We start from the raw sequence: 21,699 nt of genomic DNA, 5'->3' as shown, positions 1-21,699 counted from the left end.
AGCTTACAAATATGGAACTGACAGAAAGGCGGGACACACGACGTACATCTTACATGCTGCCTCGCTGCTCAGGGTTCACTACCCTGGAGCTGAGGGTAGTCGCGTCAACTGTCTATGCACTGACTCACAATGTCACGATTTGATAAAAAACCTATCACTACAACATCACCAATTCAGAAAAGGCACGGCGTGGGCACAACTTAAGCTTCGCAAACTTGGGCGTCCATGCAGTCACGCAGCGGCGAAGCTGTGTTTGATCCCGGCAACGACCAGCGGATGCGCTTGCCGATGAATCCCGGAATACTATGTCAAACATCGGCATACAGGTTCTACAAGACCAGCGTGAAAGACGAGCCACCCACAGCACGGAAGTCCCGTGAAAGCCCAAGCACAAACAAGGAGAGTGCAGCAGGGAGGACAAAGGACGCACTTATCAGAGCTTTTTGGAAGGCTTGTACCGCTGCTTGTGCGATCATCACGCCTCCGTTGACGAGCACTTGGGCAATAACTCTGTACGCCTGCAGCCAAACACGAATTATTGCGAACAGCGTGCTATGCTTGATAGGAACTGGACGATTTGTCTTCATCGATGCCATCACTGCATGAGCGTTCATGTGGTACTCACCATCTCGGTTGTCGGTGCTCGAAGCACTGCCGGTGCCACTGGACCTCAAGGAAGCTCCGACCAACGGGTATGCCAGAAACAGCATCACAGTGTACACATCTGCTCTGCCGAAAAGGTGATGCTTGTTTCAGGCGACAGCTGTTAGGAACTGGGGCGTGGATACCAAGGCCTCGCTTGCTTTATCTGAATGTGCACCAGGTCCAAGGCTGAAAGAAATGCCACTGTCTGTTGAGTTAGCGCATTTGCCAAAAATAAGTACTATGGTACGTGTTCCCGTAGACTTTGCTTGCATGTATTGTAACTTCTTGCAGTGGTTGTGGGTGACAAAAACACTTGTTTGCGTTGCCCAGTCATCGACTACGTGGCAGTAGTCGAAGCCTACTCACTATGACCTGTTTTGTGTAAATTTTTGACACTTTGTAGCTCCGAACCTGGCATTGAATCGTGATCAGCGATATACATATGCCTAACACACCCACTGACTCCTTTGGATACGCACCCGCGCGCCCACAACGACAGCAGTCGAGAAGAGTCGCTCAGAATGGAGCGTGAACCTCTTCTTGAGGAACATGGCCGGCAGCCACAAAGAACATCCAAGCTGCTGACAGTCTGTCCTTTCATTCTAGGTGGGTTCCCGTGCTTGTTTCCCGTGCACTGTCAAGATCTCGATGGTGTATTATGGAGGGCCTTGCCACCCCTGTTAGTTTGGAGAGTAAGTGCGGATCTTGTCGCCAATCAGACGATGAGGGTTTTCCCGTAATTCTGTAAAACCATACATACTGTGATCATGCTGTGTGACGTCTGTGCCAGTGACGTCATGAGCACTGCTAAGCACACAGTAACAAGAGTGTCACGTCGCTCTTGTCGCTTCATGTGCGTGAATTTGCATTTACTTTTACAAGTATCACCACCCACAGACCACGGTCATCAACTTGATGGTGCTGCAGCGCCGCTGATGTTCGCCATTATGTCGCTGTCATGACGGGCGGTGCATAGTCGATGGGACAATTCAGATGTTCAATTGTCTGACAAGGCGAACGTCCTTCAATGCAAAGCTGCAATTAGAGTTTACTGTCTGCGCAGGTAACGAGTTTTGTGAGCGACTGGCGTTCTATGGGTATGTGAACCTCTTGGAAGCATCAACCATGCTCATCTTGGAAGCACCCGATACCTGTCATCAGCAGGCATGGGATGCAGACATGAACACATGCATGTTCATTCATTTGATGAATGTTTGGTACAAACCAAGCCAATGTTGTAGTTCGAGCGGGGCAGCTGTTCTGTCAAAGCTGCTAATGGCAACAAAACATCTGTGACAATCACCTACATTTTGACATGGGGAGCATGAGCTTCAATTCAAGTTTAGAGGCTGATGCATTGTTGTGGGTTTTGTCCCTTCAAAGCTGCTGATGGTATTAAACGAGTCCGACTCATGACCATGTTGTGCAGTAAAAGAGCGTCCTCTTGCCGTGCAGGCTGGCCACGAACATGGTCATTTACTTGACCGAGCAAATGGGGATGGATGCTGGCAGCGCAGGCATGCAAGTCAGCTTGTTTGAGGGCACGTGCTACCTGACTCCACTGCTGGGCGCTTGGTTGGCAGATGGTTATTGGGGCAGGTTCAAAACTGTCCTTGTCTTCTCCATCGTTTATGCCCTTGTACGTCCACCTTCTGTCACTATAGTGGTTACAAGCAGGGTGTGAAACGGGCTGTTGCAGGACACTGAATTTGCATGGCCATATTTTTGTCACTGTGCCACTCTTGCAGTTGACCAATCCCATACATAGCCAGCTGCGTTCATTCATGATCTCCCATGGGATATGCTTTATCCAACCACTGAGTTGTGCAATGATATTCATGTTGAAACTCTATCAACAGAAGGCGTGCCATTTGACAAGCAGCCCTTCTATGGTGGTAATATGACGTGGAGGGTTCAAGATGCGAAGAATATCAGTCATCGGCAAGCATACGCAACACGTGAATGTTGCACATTTGCAGTGGTGTATCATTGACGCTGGTGATGATGATGATGTATCTTTTACAACACCACCGCATCCACATGGACATTGGCAACTCCAAGAACTACTTGGTTCAGTGCTATCGTTACCATCACTTGAGGCAAGCGTACCTGGACCAGCCTGACCTACCATGGCCTGACCTGTCCTGGTGACAGAGAATATGGTTTGTCACATGCTGTGGATGCTGTGGAGAGGGGCTCTGTTTGACACGAGCTGCTGCTTGCAGGGGATGTTTGGGATGGCTGCAACTGCCATAGTCCCTGGTCTGAAGCCACTAGACAACCAAGCTTCGAGGCTCCAGCTGACGGTGTTTTATGTTGCGCTGTACGTAGTGGCGTTTGGCACTGGCGGAATCAAGCCCAATGTGAGCGCCTTTGGGGCAGATCAGTTTGATGATAAAATCAAGCAGGAGCGCCTGGACAAACAGTCGTTCTTCAACTGGTTCTACTTCTTCATCAACGTTGGCTCGCTGATAGCTTGCACAGTTATTGTCTGGATTCAGGTAGGAGTTCAGCCGATGCTCACGTACTGTATCCTCAACAATCATCATACGATGCCACAGTAACATGCATCTCGCTCACACAACAGGAAGACAGGAAAGGTTCAAATATGGTTGAGCATGCCACGATCGACTTGTCGTGCTCTCAATTCTTTTCTACAATGGCGTCGTGGCTGTTTCAGTGCGCGTTGTAGGACATTATGAGTGTCTCTGCAGGCGTGCCCTCCATACATATTTTGTTTGCATTTTATTTTGTTTCTGATGTTCCTGAGACATTTGACGTTTTGCAGGGCTGGGACTGGGGCATTGGCTTTGGCATTCCCGCCATTGCTATGGTTCTTGCCATCGTTCTGTTCTTGGCAGGCTACAAGTTGTATAAGCACGTGGAGCCTACTGGATCACCGTTGGAACGTGTCATTGGTGTTGTCTGCTCTGCCCTCAAGCACCGAATAGCAAGAACCTTTGTACGCAAGCCCGTTCAGCCCGCCCAAGACGCTGAACGGAATCACATGCCTCCCGGGGTGAGTCATCGTCAGTGAAGTTGACATGCTGTTTGCGCGTGTCATGGTCATCCATGGTAACATGCTTGCTGTGCTGAACATTGCGCTTCCTAGGCCAGAGCATGCTGGTGAACAATACCAGTCGCTGTCGATGGCAGATGTAATGAAGTTGATGGCCATCTCACAGACGTTGCTTCACGGCCTTGTCACGGGATGTGACCTGGTCAACATCAGCCTGCACCCCATTGCAAAGATGTGCGCACTTTTGCTTGTAGGTATCGTACCAGTGGCTTGAAGATGCGGTCGCCAACGCCGCCCAGCCGCTGGAGCCTGAGGACGACTATGACCGCGCAGGCCGTGACAATGGCTACACAGCTCTTCAGGTGGAAGAAGTGCGTATGGTCGTTCGCATGTTCCCCATATTCCTACTCACCATCCTCTACTGGACGATCTACGTGCAGATGTCCACCATTTTCGTCCTCCAGGGCAAGAACATGGACCGTGTAATTCCGTGGGTGGACGGCACGACGTTTGAGGTGCCAGCCGCGTCGCTCACCATCTTCAACACCCTCTCCATCATCGTGCTCATTCCCATGTACGATGGGATCATCAACCCGCTCATGAAGCGCTGCCGCTGTGGCTTCACGATGCTTCAGCGCATCGGCTGGGGCATGTTTGCGGCGGTGTTCGCCATGCTGGCTGCGGCGTACGTTGAGCGCCGACGCATGGCAGCGATTGCAGCAGGCACCAACATCGGCGTCATGGAGCAAGCGACCCAGTACTTGCTTGTTGGCGCATCAGAGGTGTGACTTGAGGTGGGGATTGTGATGCAGGCCTCCACTTTCCGGTGACAGTACCATGTTGCTTAGGTGGTGCATTCCCCACTGTGCATTTTGTGCCGTGATCTATCTGCCTCGTTTGCATGCAGCGCAACTTCTTGTGGCCGAGCTTCCCCGCCGAGAGCAAGTTTCTCTGGCTGCCAGGGCTGGGTTGATGAGCTGCATTTGGGGGTTGGAGCTTTGATGGCAACTTATCATGTTGAATGCCTCACTTCAAGGGTACACGTCTTATCAAAGGTCTCCAAATCGTGTTGAAAACTGTTGGATAACCAATTAGCTCTCGCTTGCACGTGGTTGATCCTCGTGCTGCTCAGGGCAATTGCACGCACTGTATGCACGGAACCTTGGAGAGACCCTCTTGGTTGTGCAGGTTCTTGCATCGATTGGGCAGATGGAGTTCTTCTACGATCAGGCGCCTGACGTGATGCGCTCGTGCTGCATGGCGTTGAACCTGCTTAGCACAGCCCTTGGGGGCTACGTGTCAGCGCTCTTGATGTACCTTGTGGACCACAACACCACCTGGCTTCGAGATCTGCGGCACGGCAGCCGTCTGGACCTGTTCTTCGTCCTGCTTGCAGGCCTGATGCTGGCCAATACCGGGCTGTTTGTGATTGTTGCAATGCGCTACAAGTACAAGGTTGTCAAGCACCATGGCCCCATGCCACGTGTTGGCACGACTGGCCAGATGCAGCCCGCTCCTGGTACGTGCCCCAGCCGCTCTTGTTCGTCCCTGCACCTTGTGTGATCTCTTGCAGTGTCGCTGCAGCTGAGTGCCATGGCATGGCACGGCGTGACATATTCTGCAATTTGTTGTTGTATTGTGCATGGCTTCTTGTTATTGTGAGTCACGACTGTCTGCATATTGCTGCAATGCAAGCCCTGCAGCCGCGCTTTTTGACAGGTATCTGAGTGAGCACAAATGTCCTGCGCAGGCGTTCACAGGTTGGCTCCTGCTGTGAGCACGTCGGCAGATGCCAGTTCCACCAGCCAAGCCATTGCCATCACTGGACGATTGCAGTTGCCAGGATATGGCTACCAATGGAGCGGCACCCCCCAATCTGGTACACCAGATGTGGGTGTGTATGGCCGTTCTGTGACGTACTGCCCCATCACGCCTGCGCTTCCAGCCGGGTATCGTTAAGAGCACGCTGCTGTTGCAAGTTACTTTCTTCTCTGTCAGGACCTGCAGCGGCAGGGAAATTCTGCTGTGTTTTGACGCATGCGCCCCTAGAATCCTGTGCCGTTGGTAGCAACCTTTCAAATTCAGACGTTAGCTCGGGCATGCTCTGTGCAGTGCGATTGAAACACACACGAGGTTCCGGGCAGCATAGTTTGCTGTTCCCTTTGCTGGGCTTGGTGAATTAGTACTTGTAACACCCACCGGTGCACGCAGTGCGGTCGCCGCATTGCTACCGCTGCGTTTCGGAGATCAAGGCGAGAGAACGCATCAGCAATCAATGACGCAGCACGTCTCAATCATCGTGTTGCCAACACAGCGACGGACAAGGGGCACGTCGATGCCACGGGAGTTACAAACGTAACGGCCCTTTGCTGTTAGCAGTGGCGCGGCGTGCTTGCCTGAATGGCCACTTATTTGTAAAAGCTTTTTTGTAAGCGTCAGTCCTCATCCCTGGAGACTTGTACATCAAACAGGAGAAATTTAATAGGAGTATTAAGCACAAGCGCATCCCAGTCTTCCACATCTGTACAATGAGTGTCAAGCAGCCCCTGAAAGCACTAAGGATGGAGCTAAACTGTGACAGTACTGAGTTCTGTCCAGTTCTAGGGTTCACCAATCTTCTTGCCGTCTGCATGTACGAATTGAACGAGGAATCTCAGCAGCGGTTCGGATGCGTGCAACTATATGATGTGGGATCTCTAGATCGCGCGTCGTTGAAGAGTTGCGCTTCCCATCGTTGTGCTGGCGTCTTCGATTTCAAGTGGTTGCGAACCTCAATCGATGGCAAGGCAATATGTGCTGCTGCACTTGCTGACAGCTCTCTTCAAGTGTTTCAGGTGTGAGGCAAGAATCCATATAGCCATGCCTTATTCGCTCCATGCTGTTGTGAGGTATAAGGCTCAATAAACTGAGCGAATGATGCCTGGTTTGTCCTTCTGTCTCAGGCGTTAGGGCTAGAGGCCAGCAATTCCTATGTATCAAAACAAAAGCATATGATTGGTGAAACGTAAAAGTAGCCCAATCACATTTTACATGCCGAAGTCAACAGAGTGCGGCAATGAACATTCAGCACCAGTGCAAACGCCCAGCCCTGGCGCACCGAAGGACAGGAGCCAATTTGCGAATTAACCACCTCTTGAGCAAGGGCTGAACTCGAAGGGGTAGTCATAGAGGACCAGTAAATGGTCATCGGAGTCGTGAAAGGTTGATCTGTGCACCTCTGGCGTGATCAGCAATGGCGGAGCGCGTTGGTCAATTCACCAGTGATTAAAGTCAATTAGAAAAGCACACTTGCAGCCGGTCCAAAAGCAACAGACCCAAAGCATCAAGCTGGGTGGGCCCGAATAAGTGTCGCTGCATCTGCCCTTGACACCTCCTTCCTACATTGCGCCTGAGTTGGACACTTTCTGAGATCCGGCGCACCTGACCAGCCGACATGGTCAAATCCTCCAGGAACATGCAGAAGGAGACCAGCCAAATCAATGCACGATCACAGGCAACCTAAAGTGGAACTGCTGGCCAGTTGAAATGGGAACTAGGGGTTGGCAGGTCCAGGTCTCCAGCCCAGGCCAGATGCAATAACCTCACGCCCAGAGTTGAGGGCGGGAAAGCTCCCTCTCCCTCCACTACCAAACGCACTTTGGGATGCAGTTTCCCATTCTGCCGAGGACCCAAGGGCAAATTTGAGCGCAAGTAAAGTCCCAAGTAGTTCTTGGAGATGCCAATGTACGACGGTAGTGTTGCAATTACATCATTACATCACTTGGGGCAGCAAGAACTAGTCGGCTCAGACCGAAAGCAAAGTAGTGTTGTAAAAAGGTACATCAAATCATCACAACGCAGACGAAGTCACCCGGCGCTGACGTCGCAGGTATCCAGCGCTGAGGGAGACTCCCTCGAGTCAATAGCATCAGTCAAAGACGCTGGTGCGGGTGGTATGGCCTTGTCATGCGACTGGGACCCCTTTCGTAGCAGCACGATAGTCGTCAGCTCTTCTACAGGCATCATCACTGAGAGCGAGGTGGCCGGTAGCTCTACCAGCTCTCTGAGCGCTTGGAAAGCTCACGATCTGGAGACATGGATAGTCACATGCGACCGCCATGTGGTGAGGCGTTAAACTGCTGCACGTGCATACCAGCATCGCAGCTCTCATTCATTGGAGTATGTCGACTCCAGTAGCTGCACATTTGGTGTAACTGCAGGTATGGATGTGTGAGACTGCGGGTAAGTCACCGTACTCCAGCTACACGTACGAATGACAGGGGCATCAAATCAACTCAACGACACGAGTAATCAGCATGGAAGGTTCATCGAGAAACGTCTGCGAATTTTAGGTTGCGAATCCAAACACCATAAGTTCACCCTGCTTGCCATTGGTTGATGAGATTAATTGAAGGGCATCTCCTTCAACATTGTCCAACAAGCTGTACATTCTCCTTGCGCTTACTTGATGACAGCGGTGTCACCACGTTCATGATGGGACAAGGGACAGTGTCAAGCCACCTTCCAGGAGTGACAAATCTCGTATTGCTGCAGCCACACGTCGTCTACTCTGGAGCGGATGACTGCGCCTTGAAGGGCTGGGACACACGGGACCTTGGGCGGCCCACGTTTGTGAATAAGAAAGGCCACTCAGCAGGCGTGTGTTGTGCACAGTCACACCCCTCACGGCCCCACCTATTAGCCACTGGCTCGTATGATGAATATGCAAGGCTATGGGACACCCGAAACATGACGTGTCCAACTGAGGAGTCCAAGGTAACCTTCTGCTCCTCCAGACAGTGGTGGGTGTGAAGTATTGACGAATTGGGCCCAGTAACTCTCTGTTGGGCAATCTGATCATTACAGGTGCATGCAAATTCCATAACACCTTACATAATTTCATTCATGATGGCATATGCCAGTTTCAGTGTATTGGTATGTGTAACGGCATCTTATTAGCCTTGACTTTGACCACTTGTCAATTGCATTTTCCAGGTGGCTGTTGGAGGAGGGGTATGGCGTTTCAAGTGGCATCCCACCAAGCCATGTCTTGCACTCGTTGCTTGCATGCACAATGGGTTTGCAGTTCTCAAGACAGACGATGAATGCCACGGCCTGCATGTCTTAGAAGACTACCCTCACCAAAAGTCCCTGGGCTACGGAGCCGATTGGTGCCATGGAACTGATGGAACCAGAGGGGATCTTGTGGCAACTTGCTCCTTCTACGACAATTTGTTGCATTTGTGGGAGCCTGACGTGGTTCCATGATTTGCTGGCAATCTACAATGCATTACATAGATTGCCAACATTAAATATGTTCGAAAATGGAAAAGTTTTCTTCGTGAGCTGAGTTGCGGTTTTGAATGCCAAAACTAGGTCCTAGTTCAGACGAAGGGGCTGTGACATGCTCTGGAGAGCACTTTGTCGCCTTTTCAAACCAACGACCAAACCGGACTGTTGAATCAAACACTGCAGTCCATCCCCCCAGAGAGACGGCGTTGACAACGGGCGAGACAAAATCACAGGTAAGACAACCTGCACATGCCGGCTGCATTCTGCCTCAGGTTACAAACAAGCGGCAATGGGAGTGCCAAAGACCAAAAATACCAGCCAGAAATCCTGGATGCAGGTAAGTCAAGACAGCGGAACACTCGTTACTAGACAGGCTCACCATCCCCAAAGAGTAGGTTGAAAGCCAAGAGGAAACTTTAGTGGAGCGAAAAGCAGCAGGGTCAGTAGCGGTGGTGACCGCCACCAATCCTCGTACGCAATGATGGCGCCAGCAATCGGAAGGACGAGGGTCCAAACGATAGCCGAAGGCGTGACTACCATGTAAGCTGATGTCCAGATCACCTCCCGCAAAAACCTCATCACAGCTTGCCACCATTCTTGCTCAGGCTGCGTGTAGTTCGTCCATCGCCACTCCCGCTGAGCCTCTTTTAAGCAGAAGTCGTTGTATTGTATAGATGCCACGTAGGCGGTCAGATGAATGTAGTACCAAACCTTCCTGATGGGAAACAGCAGTTGCCATATGGCTCCAAACACTGAGCCTATCCCCTTCCCAAGAAATGAAGCCCTGCATGATAAGTAGTTGTGACACATGCCCTGCCAACAGTACGCAGAGACACAGACAGTTTGTCAGAAATGCAAGCTAACTGTCCTGAAGTAGGAAGGCAATTTGAACAAGCTTGCGCATAGCTTGGGGTTTGGCGATATCAAACACAGGTCAGAGGGTGCTATGAAGGTACCACAAAGAGGCACCTTACCCCCAGACCCTTGAATCGCTCGTATGGGAGGTTGCTTGGGTTGCGGCCCCAAAAGGGGCCCTCGACCCCCTAGCCCCTCCAGGTGGACATCAATTGGACATCAGCTTGACCTCCCAACATACCTACCTCAGCTGAATGGCCCAGAAGAACCAATGAGTTAAGTAGACAACGAAACACATGCAAGGTAAGAGAATTTGCTGCAATAGTGACCGGATGCTGGCTTTGATAACCTTTCCTATCTCAAGATACTGAGCTCTAAGTCAGGGGGGTCCCAAGGGAGGGTGGCTCGATTTTGGCCAAACTCCGACCCCACACCACCGAAAAACATTGACCCAGGGTCGACCTCCCGGCCATGGGTCGAGGGTCATCTTCCCCCTGACCAACCGCGTGTCACGAAGTTTTCATATGCAGCATGAATATTTCAAAGCACACCAGAGCTTCGCCAGAACATCGGCCCCCCTTCTTGCCCCCTGAACATCATGCATATTCAGGCATCCAGCCTGCGGCTACTTTTACATTACAGGGTCTGAAACGTTGAAGCACACCTGAACTTGCGAGCGGCAGAACCAACGCTCTGTTGTCGTTTGCGTCGTAGATCAGCCCACTTCTTCTCGATGCGCTGACTGGCGGCAGGATCCTTGAGGAAATGCAGGACACTGTCAATTGAAGACATGGGGTCAACTGATTGGGAATCGGCCCTCGCACCACCATCCCTCGATCCGCCTGAATCTGCCCCGCTGCTGCTGCTCGCGCTGCCACTGGCAGCCCGACAAGCCACTACAGCGGGTCCTGCAGCTGGGACTATTTGTCAAGCACACATGAACAAGTTTTGGGCAGCATCCAAATTGCGGCCAACGGCGTCCCGAGCTCTGATCAATTTTCAGGCGCGGTAAACGTATCACGTCTCCACATCAAGGAGATGGCCAAACGTTCATCGTGGCCGTTCTGTTTTGGTCATGTTGGGCCTTGAAGTCGGCCACAGGACGTGCCAATTCAGTAAAAAGGCCAAATCTTAGGCAGAATAAACTAAGGAAAAGACACTGTCTTTGGTTAGACAACAAGGATCATCCTTCAGTCAGTCTTGGTGGTACGGTACTTTGTGTGGGGACCGGGGTATGTATCAATGCGTACTTTGTCTGGCGTTCCAACGCAATGAAGTCTGGCATAAATAACCAAACTGATAATTCCAGGGATTGGAAAACGCTGGCCTGAACAGCCATGGACAACCCCCTAAGTTCGCTGTCAGGGTGCTCGTCGAGCGCTCAGTGAACACAAATGACAAGAATATTGGGCTTGCGCACCAGCGGAACAGTTTAATTGAGAACATAAAGCACTGCGAGCAATCACATGTGCCGGATTTGAGAGTGCTGGCACACATGAAGCTTGGTGGCGCAGGTGGCGTGCTTGCCGGTAGATGTGGTGAGGCATGAGCGCCAGCTCCGTTGTGAAGTGCGCAAACGGAATAATGTGGAGCCGATATCTACCTAATCAAAGAGAGCCTTTCTTGGTCATGGCCCAAGCGGTTTTCAAGCTTGCCCAGCTCTGTATGGCGATAATCTTCCGAAAGCCTAGCCCTGAATATCGACAAGAAGCTTGGACCCGACGAGCCCTATGAGTATTGTCGACACTAAGGGCGTCAAAAATCGTTCGAATGCCCTTTCTTGGCGTCGTTTCAGCCTTCCAGTGTAGTAGATTGGGAAACACATCGGATATGACTCAGGGATTTGACACATGTTCCCTAACCTAGGAGCGAGGCTACGCCCTTGCCCTTGGCCTCAAAGTCTTCCGCACAATCATCTGTAACTGACCAACCAGTTGTGTTTCTGTACAGCACCTTGCTCTTTTTGCAATCCTTTAGATACGCTTCGAAGTGGCCACCGCCTCAACCAGCTGTGCTACAGCAACCATGCACCGCATCTCAACCCTTCACCATGGTTCTGCCGGGTGTTGCCTTACGGGTGTGTAATTCAATGGCATGCGTAACAGATGACACTCTCTCGCATCGCTGCACCGTCCTGACGCATGTGTGTTCGTGCAGTTGCCCGTGCGCCAGTGGCTCGAAATGTGACAGCAAAGGCCTTTATACCAGACATATTCCATTTCAGGTAAGACTCAACGGCTTGCTCGTCCGTGATCCCATGCTGCCGTGTTGCAGGTTGTTTCCAGTCGTAAACGAACATTCCACCCTGCGTGGCCATCCTGACGCACGACTTGCTTGCAGTGATGTTGGAGCATGGCACCATGTGGCCCATAATGTGACGTCCCATGTTTTAACACTGGCAGATGTGTCGGATGCTGCTGGCACCGCTGCACAGGCCGTCGATGCGACTGCAAAGGTGGCTGCCAAGGGAAGTGGGCCGTTCGATTTTCTCGCCATCGCCTTTGAAAACCTGCTGGAGGTACGAGATTGGATGCAGTCGTAGATCATGCGTGCAGCCATTGTGATATGTGCGTGCATGCACGTACTGGAGATCCACATGCGAGGGGGGCGAGATCATCCTGACCTAGTAATGTGAGGTGATGTGCCACCGCCAGTCTTTGCACCAGTTATCGATATTTGACAGCGCAGCTGAGCCCACACCAAGCCACATCTGCCAGAAATTTGCAATAATATCAGGTGGGCGCAGCCAGCATGGCTTTTCATTCCATTTTTTTGCCTGTTTGTTGTGTTGCTGAAAAGTCAGTCGTGTTTTGCACTGCACAGCGATAGCGTGCATGAATGGCACCATGCGGTACGTAGATTCCTTATTTGTTTGTTATTACTTAGGTCGACACACATCGCAATGTCTTCTCGGCAGATGATAGTAATGGCAGGTACGCGGTGCCCGTTTTACCTTTCAGGTGGGGATTGCTTTTTTTTTTTTAAGCTGCTCGTTCTGATGGATCAAGCGTGATTAGCGGTCCTGCTGCCCTGGAATGCTAGGAGCTGCATGCCAGTACTGGATCTGACACCTGTACAAGCAGAGCGTTGCGCTTGAGCGTGCCTTTTGCTGGAGTTGGTATGCATCTCTGCACACTTTCCCGATTTAATTGCAATGCCTTGTCATCCCACGCGCATGTGGTCAATTAATTGAATTCGCAGCCATGCAAGGTAGCTACCCTCAATTCATTCATATGGTGTTTCGACTGGTCTGATCTGTCTCTGCAGTTCCTGAGACGAGCTGTTGAGGGCATAACCTGATGGAGGGCATAACGTGCCCTCCTGGCCAAGGAAGCCATTGAGCTTCAGCACGGTAGCTTGATTAATGCTCCAGACATGCGCGTGGGACAAGAGTTCTCAGGAGATGCAGCCATACGCGAAGAACCGTCCATGTTTTTTTTTTTTTTTTCTGTGTGCAACATCTTGATGATTAATCTTGGTCGCTGCCCAGTTTGCGTTGGAGGGGTGATCACCAAATGCTGACGTCTCTGAATCAGATGGGATTGTTTGTGCCAGGTACAAGATGGGGGCGTCTATCTCTAGGATTTGTCCGCAGTGTGAGATAGTCTGTGACAATTGTACATACAACGTGGACCACGACGTGGCTGCATAGTCTGTGAGCTAGTCTGCAGTGTGAGATAGTATAGCTGGTGCACTGAGTGTTTGCAACCATGGTCTGTGCATCAGCGATGGTCGGTGCACTGCTACAGAGTTTAGATGGAGGATTGGAGCGCTTGGGGGTGCCATACTCGTATGGCTTCTCCATCATCCTACTCACACTGCTGGTCAAGATCGGGACCTTTCCGCTCACCAAGCAGCAGGTGGAGTCTACAGTCTCCATGCAGGCTCTGCAGCCCCGCGTGAAGGAGCTCCAAGCCAGGTACACCAACGACCCAGAGCGCCTCCAGATGGAGACTGCCAAGCTTTACAAAGACGCAGGCGTCAACCCCCTTGCAGGGTGCCTGCCCACTCTGGCAACCATCCCCGTGTTCATTGGGCTGTACAGGTACCGCTCAGACGCATTTTGTGATGCCTTGCTGTCCATGTCCCCTGCTTGAAGTTTCTGTTCTGGCTGTTTGCAATGCATGTCCCCTCGAAACCGCATGCAAGGCGCCGGTTGCATAACTACGTAAGAATGTTTGGCAACATAGCGAGACAACTAGATCCCAACTAGATGCTTGGCAACACCTTGCGATAGTTTCCCGCATGCTCTGTGCGCTTGAAACCGATGATGACAGCTCATGTTGCCACTCCCAGTCTGGTAGTCTTGGTTTCTTCAGGCCACAATGGTACCAAATGGCACCAAGAATTTCTGAGCAAAGGCACATGTTGCACTGGGCGTCCCACATTCGTGCTTAGGCACTTCAGCGTATTGTAATGCCATCGTTCGACTGCTGAGCAGTCTCAGTGTGTTTGCATACTAATGTATATGCATGTTTCGCCTGCAACGATGGTTTAATAGGTTGTGAATTTTATGTCTTGACTTCATCGTGTTGCAATCTAGGGATGAGATATCTGACAATATAGTTGTTTGTAGATAGTGCCTATCTCGATTGCTATTTGGCCCACAGTATTATGTCGATCTGATGCTTGTATTCTGTTGGAGAGAGAGCACAGCAAGTTGGAATAAAGTCTCAGCTCAATCGGGGTGTGATTGAGTTGAAACTAACGATGATCTTCGCTGTCAGTGACTCGTTACCTCACATTGTAATATTTTAACACATCGTGAGCGCTTGTTGATGAAGAACGGGTTGCGGCCTCTGAGTCCACTGATGCGTCATGTGGTTTTTGGAAGGCTGTGCCGACACCGCAAGTTGGTTGCAAAAGCATCCGTCATCGTTGATGCGAGCTCCCTTGAATCAATCACATCCGCATGTATTTGTTGTGTCCTCCTTTGCCTATGTGTAGGCATGCTCCTCGACCTTGTTCGTGGCTCATGCAGTGCAGATGGCACAGCTTCGAGGTATCAGTCAGATTGCTCAATGTAAGCATTCATGGACAGCCGTCAGGCCTTGCATATCATGTAATGCTATCACAGTGAGCGACATGTGATGCAGAGCGTTGACTTTGGCTGCACAAGATGGGCTTTTGACCGACGGATTCTTCTGGATCCCTTCATTAGGAGGTCCTGCGTCGGTTGAGCAGCAGCTGGCTGGCACGGGGATGCAATGGCTGATGCCGTTCGTGGATGGGCATCCCCCATTGGGTTGGGAGACGACTATTGCGTATCTTGTCATGCCACTGCTGCTGGTCCTCTCGCAATCGATTAGTCAAAGCATCATTTCTCCTCCGAGTGATGACCCTGCACAGGCTCAGACGCAGCAAATCCTGAAATTCATCCCTCTCCTTATCGGTGCGCCCTTTGTGCATATACCGTGCTGCAGCGTGTTGCAGCATTGATGCAACTTGCTGCCTTGCAAAAAGGGTTTGACTGCCTTATGTGCTTAATTGTTTAGGACTGACGTCCCGTGAACATGACGACCGGTGAACATTATGGATTGACTGATAATTGGTCCCAAGGTGTTGCTTGCGATTCTACGTACTTGCTGCTGTGACAGCCTGAACAGAAGCGATGTCCGGTACCATAAATGCTGATTTTATGCGTCTATCTATATACTGCTGACCCAAAACATTTAGGCAGCGTAAACGCTTTTGTACAGCCATACTGGTGTCGCTCTCTTTCCCTGCTGTGAATTACAGGGTGGGAACGAGAGCCACACAGGGAATATCTCGAGGGAGGCAGTAGAGTAAACGTGCTATTCAGTTTAGATGCTTTGAAAGTATTGAAGTGACACATATGTAGGTCAAGAGGATGGTATCATCGGTCTGGACATCTGCGTCGCACACATTGTTCGGGATCAATTTCTCACCACTTTGTTGATCCCAATTGTGACACATTTTGAACTCACATGGATTCAGCTTTTTAACGCATAAAAGGCCTTGTCACTGCTAATCCTTGCGTCTCAGCTACCTTGATCGGCGTCCTTTGTCAGTGATACGGCGCATGCTAGAAGACGCAACAGATAACTATTTACCGCGTGGTGGTGCTGCAGGCTGGTTCTCGTTGAATGTGCCATCAGGACTCACACTGTACTGGTTTACAAACAACATCCTGACTACAGCGCAACAAGTGTATTTGAAAAGCAACGCAAAGTTGAATCTCCCGGCAGCCACGCCGATGGGCACAATTGTGAAAGAGCCTTCAGCAGTAATTCCTCCTTCAAGGCCGACCGGGGCTGAGACGAGCGCGCGAAGGTCAAAAGGCGAGAAGTTTAGAGCGAGGCAGGCTTCTGCTGGAAGCTTGGATACTGCCCGCTCTGCTGTGAATGCCCGGGGAAAGAAAAGCAAGGGCGAAAAGTTCAAGGCTCGAAAGGAGCAAGAGATCGGTTCAGTGAAGCGCGATGAGAGTGTCAGTACTGAACAGAAGGTGCTGGAAGCAGAGGAGTCTATGCCTGTCCAGAACAATGGCGCTAACAAGTGATAGTTTGACTTGCGCACTGCATGCCAGTGATGCTAGAGGGGTTGTCTTTTTTACAGACTTGTTGCTCACACAGATTTAGATATTTGGGCAAATATCATCCGTATGGCGAGTGTTATACAAAAAATGACGTACCTTATCAAATATGTTGTCTGTCGGATGGTATGTGTGATTCCTATTGTCATATGCAATGAATCATATCTTTTGTTCGATACATCAGATGTGTCGCTTCTTTTGGTAATACCAAAACTTCTGATAATTCAGCCATGGTTTGAATGCCATTCCATACACCTCAACATCACATTGAGTTATCATTTCCAGTAATGCTCAGCATCAAAAGGATGTATTCAAATAGAGGTACAGTCGGATGCAATCTGTCATACCGAGTACAGGAACCAGACATTGGAATCCGACCCAAATCCCTATTTCAAGAAATACACTCACTTAGCCTACAATGCACAGGGCTGATACTTAAATGGTATTGAGCATGGGATAATCCTCAATGAGCTGGTCTTTGGTGAAGAAGTCGTTGTCATCTTGAGGCGTCCAGAGCACCTCCAGCGCAAGTAGACGGCTGGATGGAATGCTGCCAAGCAAGCTCAAATCCGTTTTCAAATCATCCACATTAGTAACATCTACAGGCTCCAGTTTGCCTGCAAAGAAGATACACACACTTCAGCGCCATGAAACCTCATATCTTAGCAACCAAGGCAACCTGCTTGAAGACCTTCACATTGTCAATGTCCCCCATCACCGCAAGGCTATCGACAAAACAAATTCAGGCACAAAGAAGGCAGAACTTATGCAGCGTGTTACATGCAACACTCATGCAAGTTGAAAATATTGCCCAAACCAGCATGAATGCATCCTGAGGCAATATGCAACAAGAAGAAGCACCAACTGATGGAACAGCCAGGCAATGAACAGTCACAGTCGCAACATGTACAGAATCCATCGAACAGTGCCCGATGCACATGAGACTGCATCTCATCCACATCAGTACGTGCTGGAGGGGGGGGTGGGTTAACTGTTGCGCTCTACCTGCGCCATCATACTAATCGTGCTTGACAAAATGCAACGAACGATTGCATAAATAAGCTGTACATGTGGTCAGTTTGTCAAAAGTCATCTGTGCAAGGGGGCCACACCATCGACGGCAGCTATAATGGTCACAACAATCAGCTCGTTGAGCCCATCGCCAGATACCTTGGCAGCGGAGCGGGAGGTCCTGCCGCCATAGTTTGAAAGCGTCTCACTCTCAAACTTGCCCCGCTCCTCCATGGAGACCTGGTTGAACTTTGCTTCTGCGTTGTCAAGGCCCCGAGTCTTGACAAGTGTTGCCTTGCCTGCAATACATCGCTCATCGTCAATGAAAGGTGGTAATGCAAGGCAGCAACACTAAGTGAGGAGCGCACCCACATGGTCAATGGCAACTCTGACAAGTGCATGGGACAACCGTATCACTACCACTAAGTCAATGCAGCATCATGTAATGTTTAGAAGCTAGCGTTGCCATTAGACTGCAGTTCTTGTCAGCAGAAAATACATTCTATACTCACCGCGGCAACCGCACTCCAACCAAAAGCATGATGATCGGATCATTTTTATGGTTCAAAGCGTCGTCCTCGATCGTTTCCCCCCTACACACGCAAAAGTTCTGGGCAAGTCAAGTTTCTGTCGTCAGCCTGAGCCTGAGCCTGTGTGCCACCATGAAAGCAGCTAATGTTCCCCCTGTACAGAATCTCGCACCATCAAAAGGAATGAAGTCGGGGGCACACCGTAGCATGCGTACTGGGGGTTGCGGCGCAAGGCAAGCACTGTTTCTTGCAAAAGGTAATGCAGCCCTTCAGGGGTGGAGGTGTCCAGGTTGCTTGCCATTCGATTCAAGTCCTTCTGGAGCTGGCGGGCTGATCCCAACAGCCCCACTTGCAGCTTCACAATGGACATAGGCTCTGCGTCTTCCGCATAATCCTCCTCCTCCTCTTGCCTGCAGCAGATAGTTTCGTGTTATAAACGTTGCGACATTGGAGGAGAGAAATTCCTAAGTTGCACTTCATGTCCATTAGACAATGCAAGAAGAACACACCATTGTAAGGCCTCACCGCCTATACCGCCTAGGGTGTAGGCATCAGCAAAGTGCATCGGCGACTGGCCAAACAACGTCGTGCAAGTCAATAGTTGAATAAAGCCTTCCACGCAGCACGCAACTGCATGAACTACTCAGGCAAAGCCAGCTTGATGCATGTACAATGATCCCTGGATACAACGAACCCATATGTGCCCCAAAGATTGGTTCAATGATCAAGGAGTTCATGGTAAAGGGTGCAGATTGACTGAGAAGTCAGGGTTGAGAAATGTGCAAGTAATTCCTTGCATACAGGGCTTGCGGTCTTGGGTGTTTGTTGTATCCAGTGATCACTGTATTGCATTGAATATGCGAATCAGCAAAACAGGTGTCGTAACAGGGAAGGTAGCCTCGACAAGATCGCACCCTCGAAGTGACGATGTGATGGTCTGAATGAGCACATAGCCAAAGATGCCGAGAACGAGCAGCGTGAAGAACGAGGAGCCAGACGACGCCATCGGCGCGCCATAGCCGTAGCCAAACATGGGGTAGCCGAAACCGTAGCTGGGCGAGACGATGACGGTTGGGGCGCGAGACACGTAACCTGAACTCCCTGAAATGGTAGGAGCCGAGCGAGGCATTCCACTGTAGCCGCTGCCACCCATCGACGACGATCCCATCCCCCTGCACAGTGCAAATGGATGTTAGTTAACATTGCGTTCTGTCGGCCACTGTCGGCCAACTCGCCAAGTTTCGTGAAGGCCGATGGCGTTCAGGCAAGTGAACGCCTATCACATACTTTTTCCTCATGACTTATTTACTGAGTGGTATTTTACTTGGTGTAAGGGTAGCAAACGTCGAGGAGCCCAAGATCTCCTCAGAAGCGCCCATGCTCCATGAGGCACCTTTTATTATGATCACGTCCGGTTCGTTTCCCAATGGGTTTGTAAAAACGAGGGATTTTGCTCATTGTCCGACGCCAAAACTCCTGCACGATGGGTGCCGCTTCTCCCAGTCCTTGGTGCCCAGTAATCGCATTCAACACAGTGGAGAACCGCATACTCCACGCCCTGAGGCGCTCCCAGAGGACCCCGATCAGGAGGTGCGCTGTATACAGCTGACAACAATCGCTGCTGCGTCCAACATCGTTTCGCCAGACCCTGCCATTTTCGGGTGCATATGCACGAGATGCACAAATTTTCGGGACAGGAAATGGGGGTCGAGACTCGGCTGGCGGAACACTGGCCTCCAAACAAAGAGGCTCCCATGCTACAACCACCACTGCTGCCGACCAGCGATCCATATGATGAGCCTACACTGCTACATGAATGATGTGGGCTATTGCGGTGGTGTGCACGCGGGTAGAGAACCTATCAGGCCTACAACCCCCCTAACAGACTACGAAGCTGCCTTGACACAGGACAGCCGGCTCTCGTGAAGAGCCTGAACTCAGTACGTGGTGAATTACAGCGCACGGCTTGAATACTATGCTTGGTGCGCTGACGGCTGGCCTTCCGTGATGTTCAGACATGACAGCTCAGCGCCGTCACTGGCAACTCAATGAACACACACCGCGGCCGCTGGGCTGGGTCTTCCTGCTTCAAAGGACTTTTTTCCTGTTTACGGCGTGCTGCCGTAAAGTTTGAGCCAGTAATCACCCCAGCTCTTGGCTTCGAGGCACGCAATTGTGAGCTCCCTGAATTCAGGCTCTGCACAGTTCTTCTCGGCTGTGTGGACCGTGATGGTGCAGGCACGAGAGAACCTGATGATCTCGTAGAGCGAGATGATGCTGTTGGGGCACGATAACTTGATGCTGCCATAGACCGTGATGATGATGAGGCACGATAACCTGATGACGAGCTGCTGGAACCTCTACTGCGGGCAACCGAGCGGCTGTCATAGTCATCGCTCCCTTTCATGCACTTGTACCCCAATACTTCATGCAGCATTAGTTCGTCCCTCCTGACAGCCATCCTTTCGATTGCAGCCTTCAAACAGCCAACAAAATGGCGCGTTCTCCTTCCTACCAAACTATTGTGGCGCTCCAGCCAACTACTAAGGTCCTACTTCCACATGATTTTTGAAGTCACCTTCAATACATGGGAGAAACAAGGGTCCAGCTCTCTCAGCGCATTTGCAACGAGGTGACGCAGCAGATGTGATTACGCAAGCTGCTTAGGCTTCGTTGTTCGAAACTCTCTCATGCCCGGGTAGGGTCCTGGTTGTGCTTACTGTCTAGTCAGTGCTGCTCCAGTATCAAGTATCCACCAGACAAACTGAGCAGCCACATGACACTCAACAGTATACAGCACAGAACCTTCTCCTTACAAGCGACGTCGATGCGGAGGGTTATCAGACGAACTCAAACTTTGCTGAAGGTTGAGCGGGCACTGCAGTGGAACGTTCCACATCACGCGCCCATATCGACAATTTCACCTAAAGAGATAGAACGGTACCTTGAGCTGAAACTGCTGCCACCGATGCGACCGCCAGACCTTGCTGCTTCAGCGGTAGTTGGGGATGCGAGAATCTACACACATCTCGCGCGTGTGGGTGGTTTATCGATAGGTGATTACATCCAAAGCTCATGCACATCATCAGGAAACTATCTCACATCAAGAAGAGGCAAAAAGGCGCCATGTCGGGTCTCTGACGGGTCACGTCATCAAACCAATCCGAGACGCTTCGGCAACCCTGACTGATGTCGGCAGCAGCTCGAGACAAGAAGCTGACACTCAACCTCTCTGATAAGCATGCCAAATACGAAGGACAAACAAAAAGACCACATAAGAAGCCGGCGTGAAGTCAAGTGTTACTTATAATGCGTATTGAAAAGGACGCACCAACACCAGTCCCAGCGCAACAGCCCCCAAGAACTTTAAGCATGACTTCACCCAGGATGGCACTTCCAAAGATGTGGGTGCTTCACTGCCAACTGCGTCTTCCAAGCCAACCTGGTGCTTCACAGGCCTTGCCTCAGATGCAGCACCACATACCGCAGAGCCATTCACACGACGTGGCACATTTCTGCAAGCCTGAACCCATGGATGAGATGTCTTGACACTAGGCACTCCCCGCACAACGGAGGAGCGTGCTATCCTAGCGTTCATGGCCATCGACGTTGCCATGAATGCAATGTGTAAGCAAACTTGCTGATCAACTAAAACTTGAACAACAGAATCAGCAATGATGATGATAATGACCTAGTATGTGGCACGCTCATCTATATTCAGTTACGCTGATCTATTCAACAGTTTCAAGTGCTCCGCCACGGATCGTTGTCTGGTGTCATTCGAATCTTCCATGAACGTGCGAGAACTATCTCCA

At 50.7% G+C, this 21,699-nt stretch overlaps 4 protein-coding genes and 1 pseudogene across 4 annotated transcripts; 4 read left to right on the top strand and 1 right to left on the bottom strand.

The window, feature by feature from the left end:
- The first annotated feature begins 2,804 nt into the window (after positions 1 to 2,804).
- LOC149810067 (protein NRT1/ PTR FAMILY 8.1 pseudogene) lies at positions 2,805 to 3,682 on the top strand (annotated as a pseudogene).
- A 25-nt stretch (positions 3,683 to 3,707) lies between these two features.
- On the top strand, positions 3,708 to 4,452 carry LOC149810066 (protein NRT1/ PTR FAMILY 8.5-like). Its single transcript, XM_089994451.1, has 2 exons — positions 3,708 to 3,803; positions 3,919 to 4,452. The coding sequence occupies exons 1-2, from the start codon at positions 3,708 to 3,710 to the stop codon at positions 4,450 to 4,452; spliced, it is 630 nt and encodes a 209-aa protein (XP_089850577.1).
- A 3,685-nt stretch (positions 4,453 to 8,137) lies between these two features.
- On the top strand, positions 8,138 to 8,911 carry LOC149810065 (uncharacterized). The gene is made up of 3 exons (XM_089994449.1): positions 8,138 to 8,419; positions 8,510 to 8,578; positions 8,639 to 8,911. The coding sequence occupies exons 1-3, from the start codon at positions 8,138 to 8,140 to the stop codon at positions 8,909 to 8,911; spliced, it is 624 nt and encodes a 207-aa protein (XP_089850575.1).
- Positions 8,912 to 13,518: 4,607 nt separating this feature from the next.
- Positions 13,519 to 16,310, top strand: LOC149810064 (inner membrane ALBINO3-like protein 2, chloroplastic). Its single transcript, XM_089994448.1, has 3 exons — positions 13,519 to 13,835; positions 14,887 to 15,182; positions 15,883 to 16,310. Exons 1-3 carry the CDS (start codon positions 13,519 to 13,521, stop codon positions 16,308 to 16,310), a joined length of 1,041 nt encoding a protein of 346 aa, XP_089850574.1.
- Positions 16,311 to 16,749: 439 nt separating this feature from the next.
- LOC149810063 (FLUCTUATING-LIGHT-ACCLIMATION protein 1, chloroplastic-like) lies at positions 16,750 to 21,488 on the bottom strand. The gene is made up of 6 exons (XM_089994447.1): positions 21,216 to 21,488; positions 20,829 to 20,902; positions 18,799 to 19,056; positions 18,086 to 18,294; positions 17,456 to 17,653; positions 16,750 to 16,960 (listed from the first exon to the last, which is right to left on the bottom strand). The coding sequence occupies exons 1-6, from the start codon at positions 21,486 to 21,488 to the stop codon at positions 16,779 to 16,781; spliced, it is 1,194 nt and encodes a 397-aa protein (XP_089850573.1). The 3' UTR covers positions 16,750 to 16,778.
- Positions 21,489 to 21,699: the final 211 nt, after the last annotated feature.

This window comes from Nuphar pumila, unplaced genomic scaffold (genome assembly GCF_984573655.1).
Source record: "Nuphar pumila unplaced genomic scaffold, dmNupPumi1.hap1.1 HAP1_SCAFFOLD_561, whole genome shotgun sequence".
NCBI lineage: Eukaryota > Viridiplantae > Streptophyta > Magnoliopsida > Nymphaeales > Nymphaeaceae > Nuphar > Nuphar pumila.
Note: the sequence above shows the minus strand (reverse complement) of the source record. Positions and strands in the feature narration are given on the sequence as shown.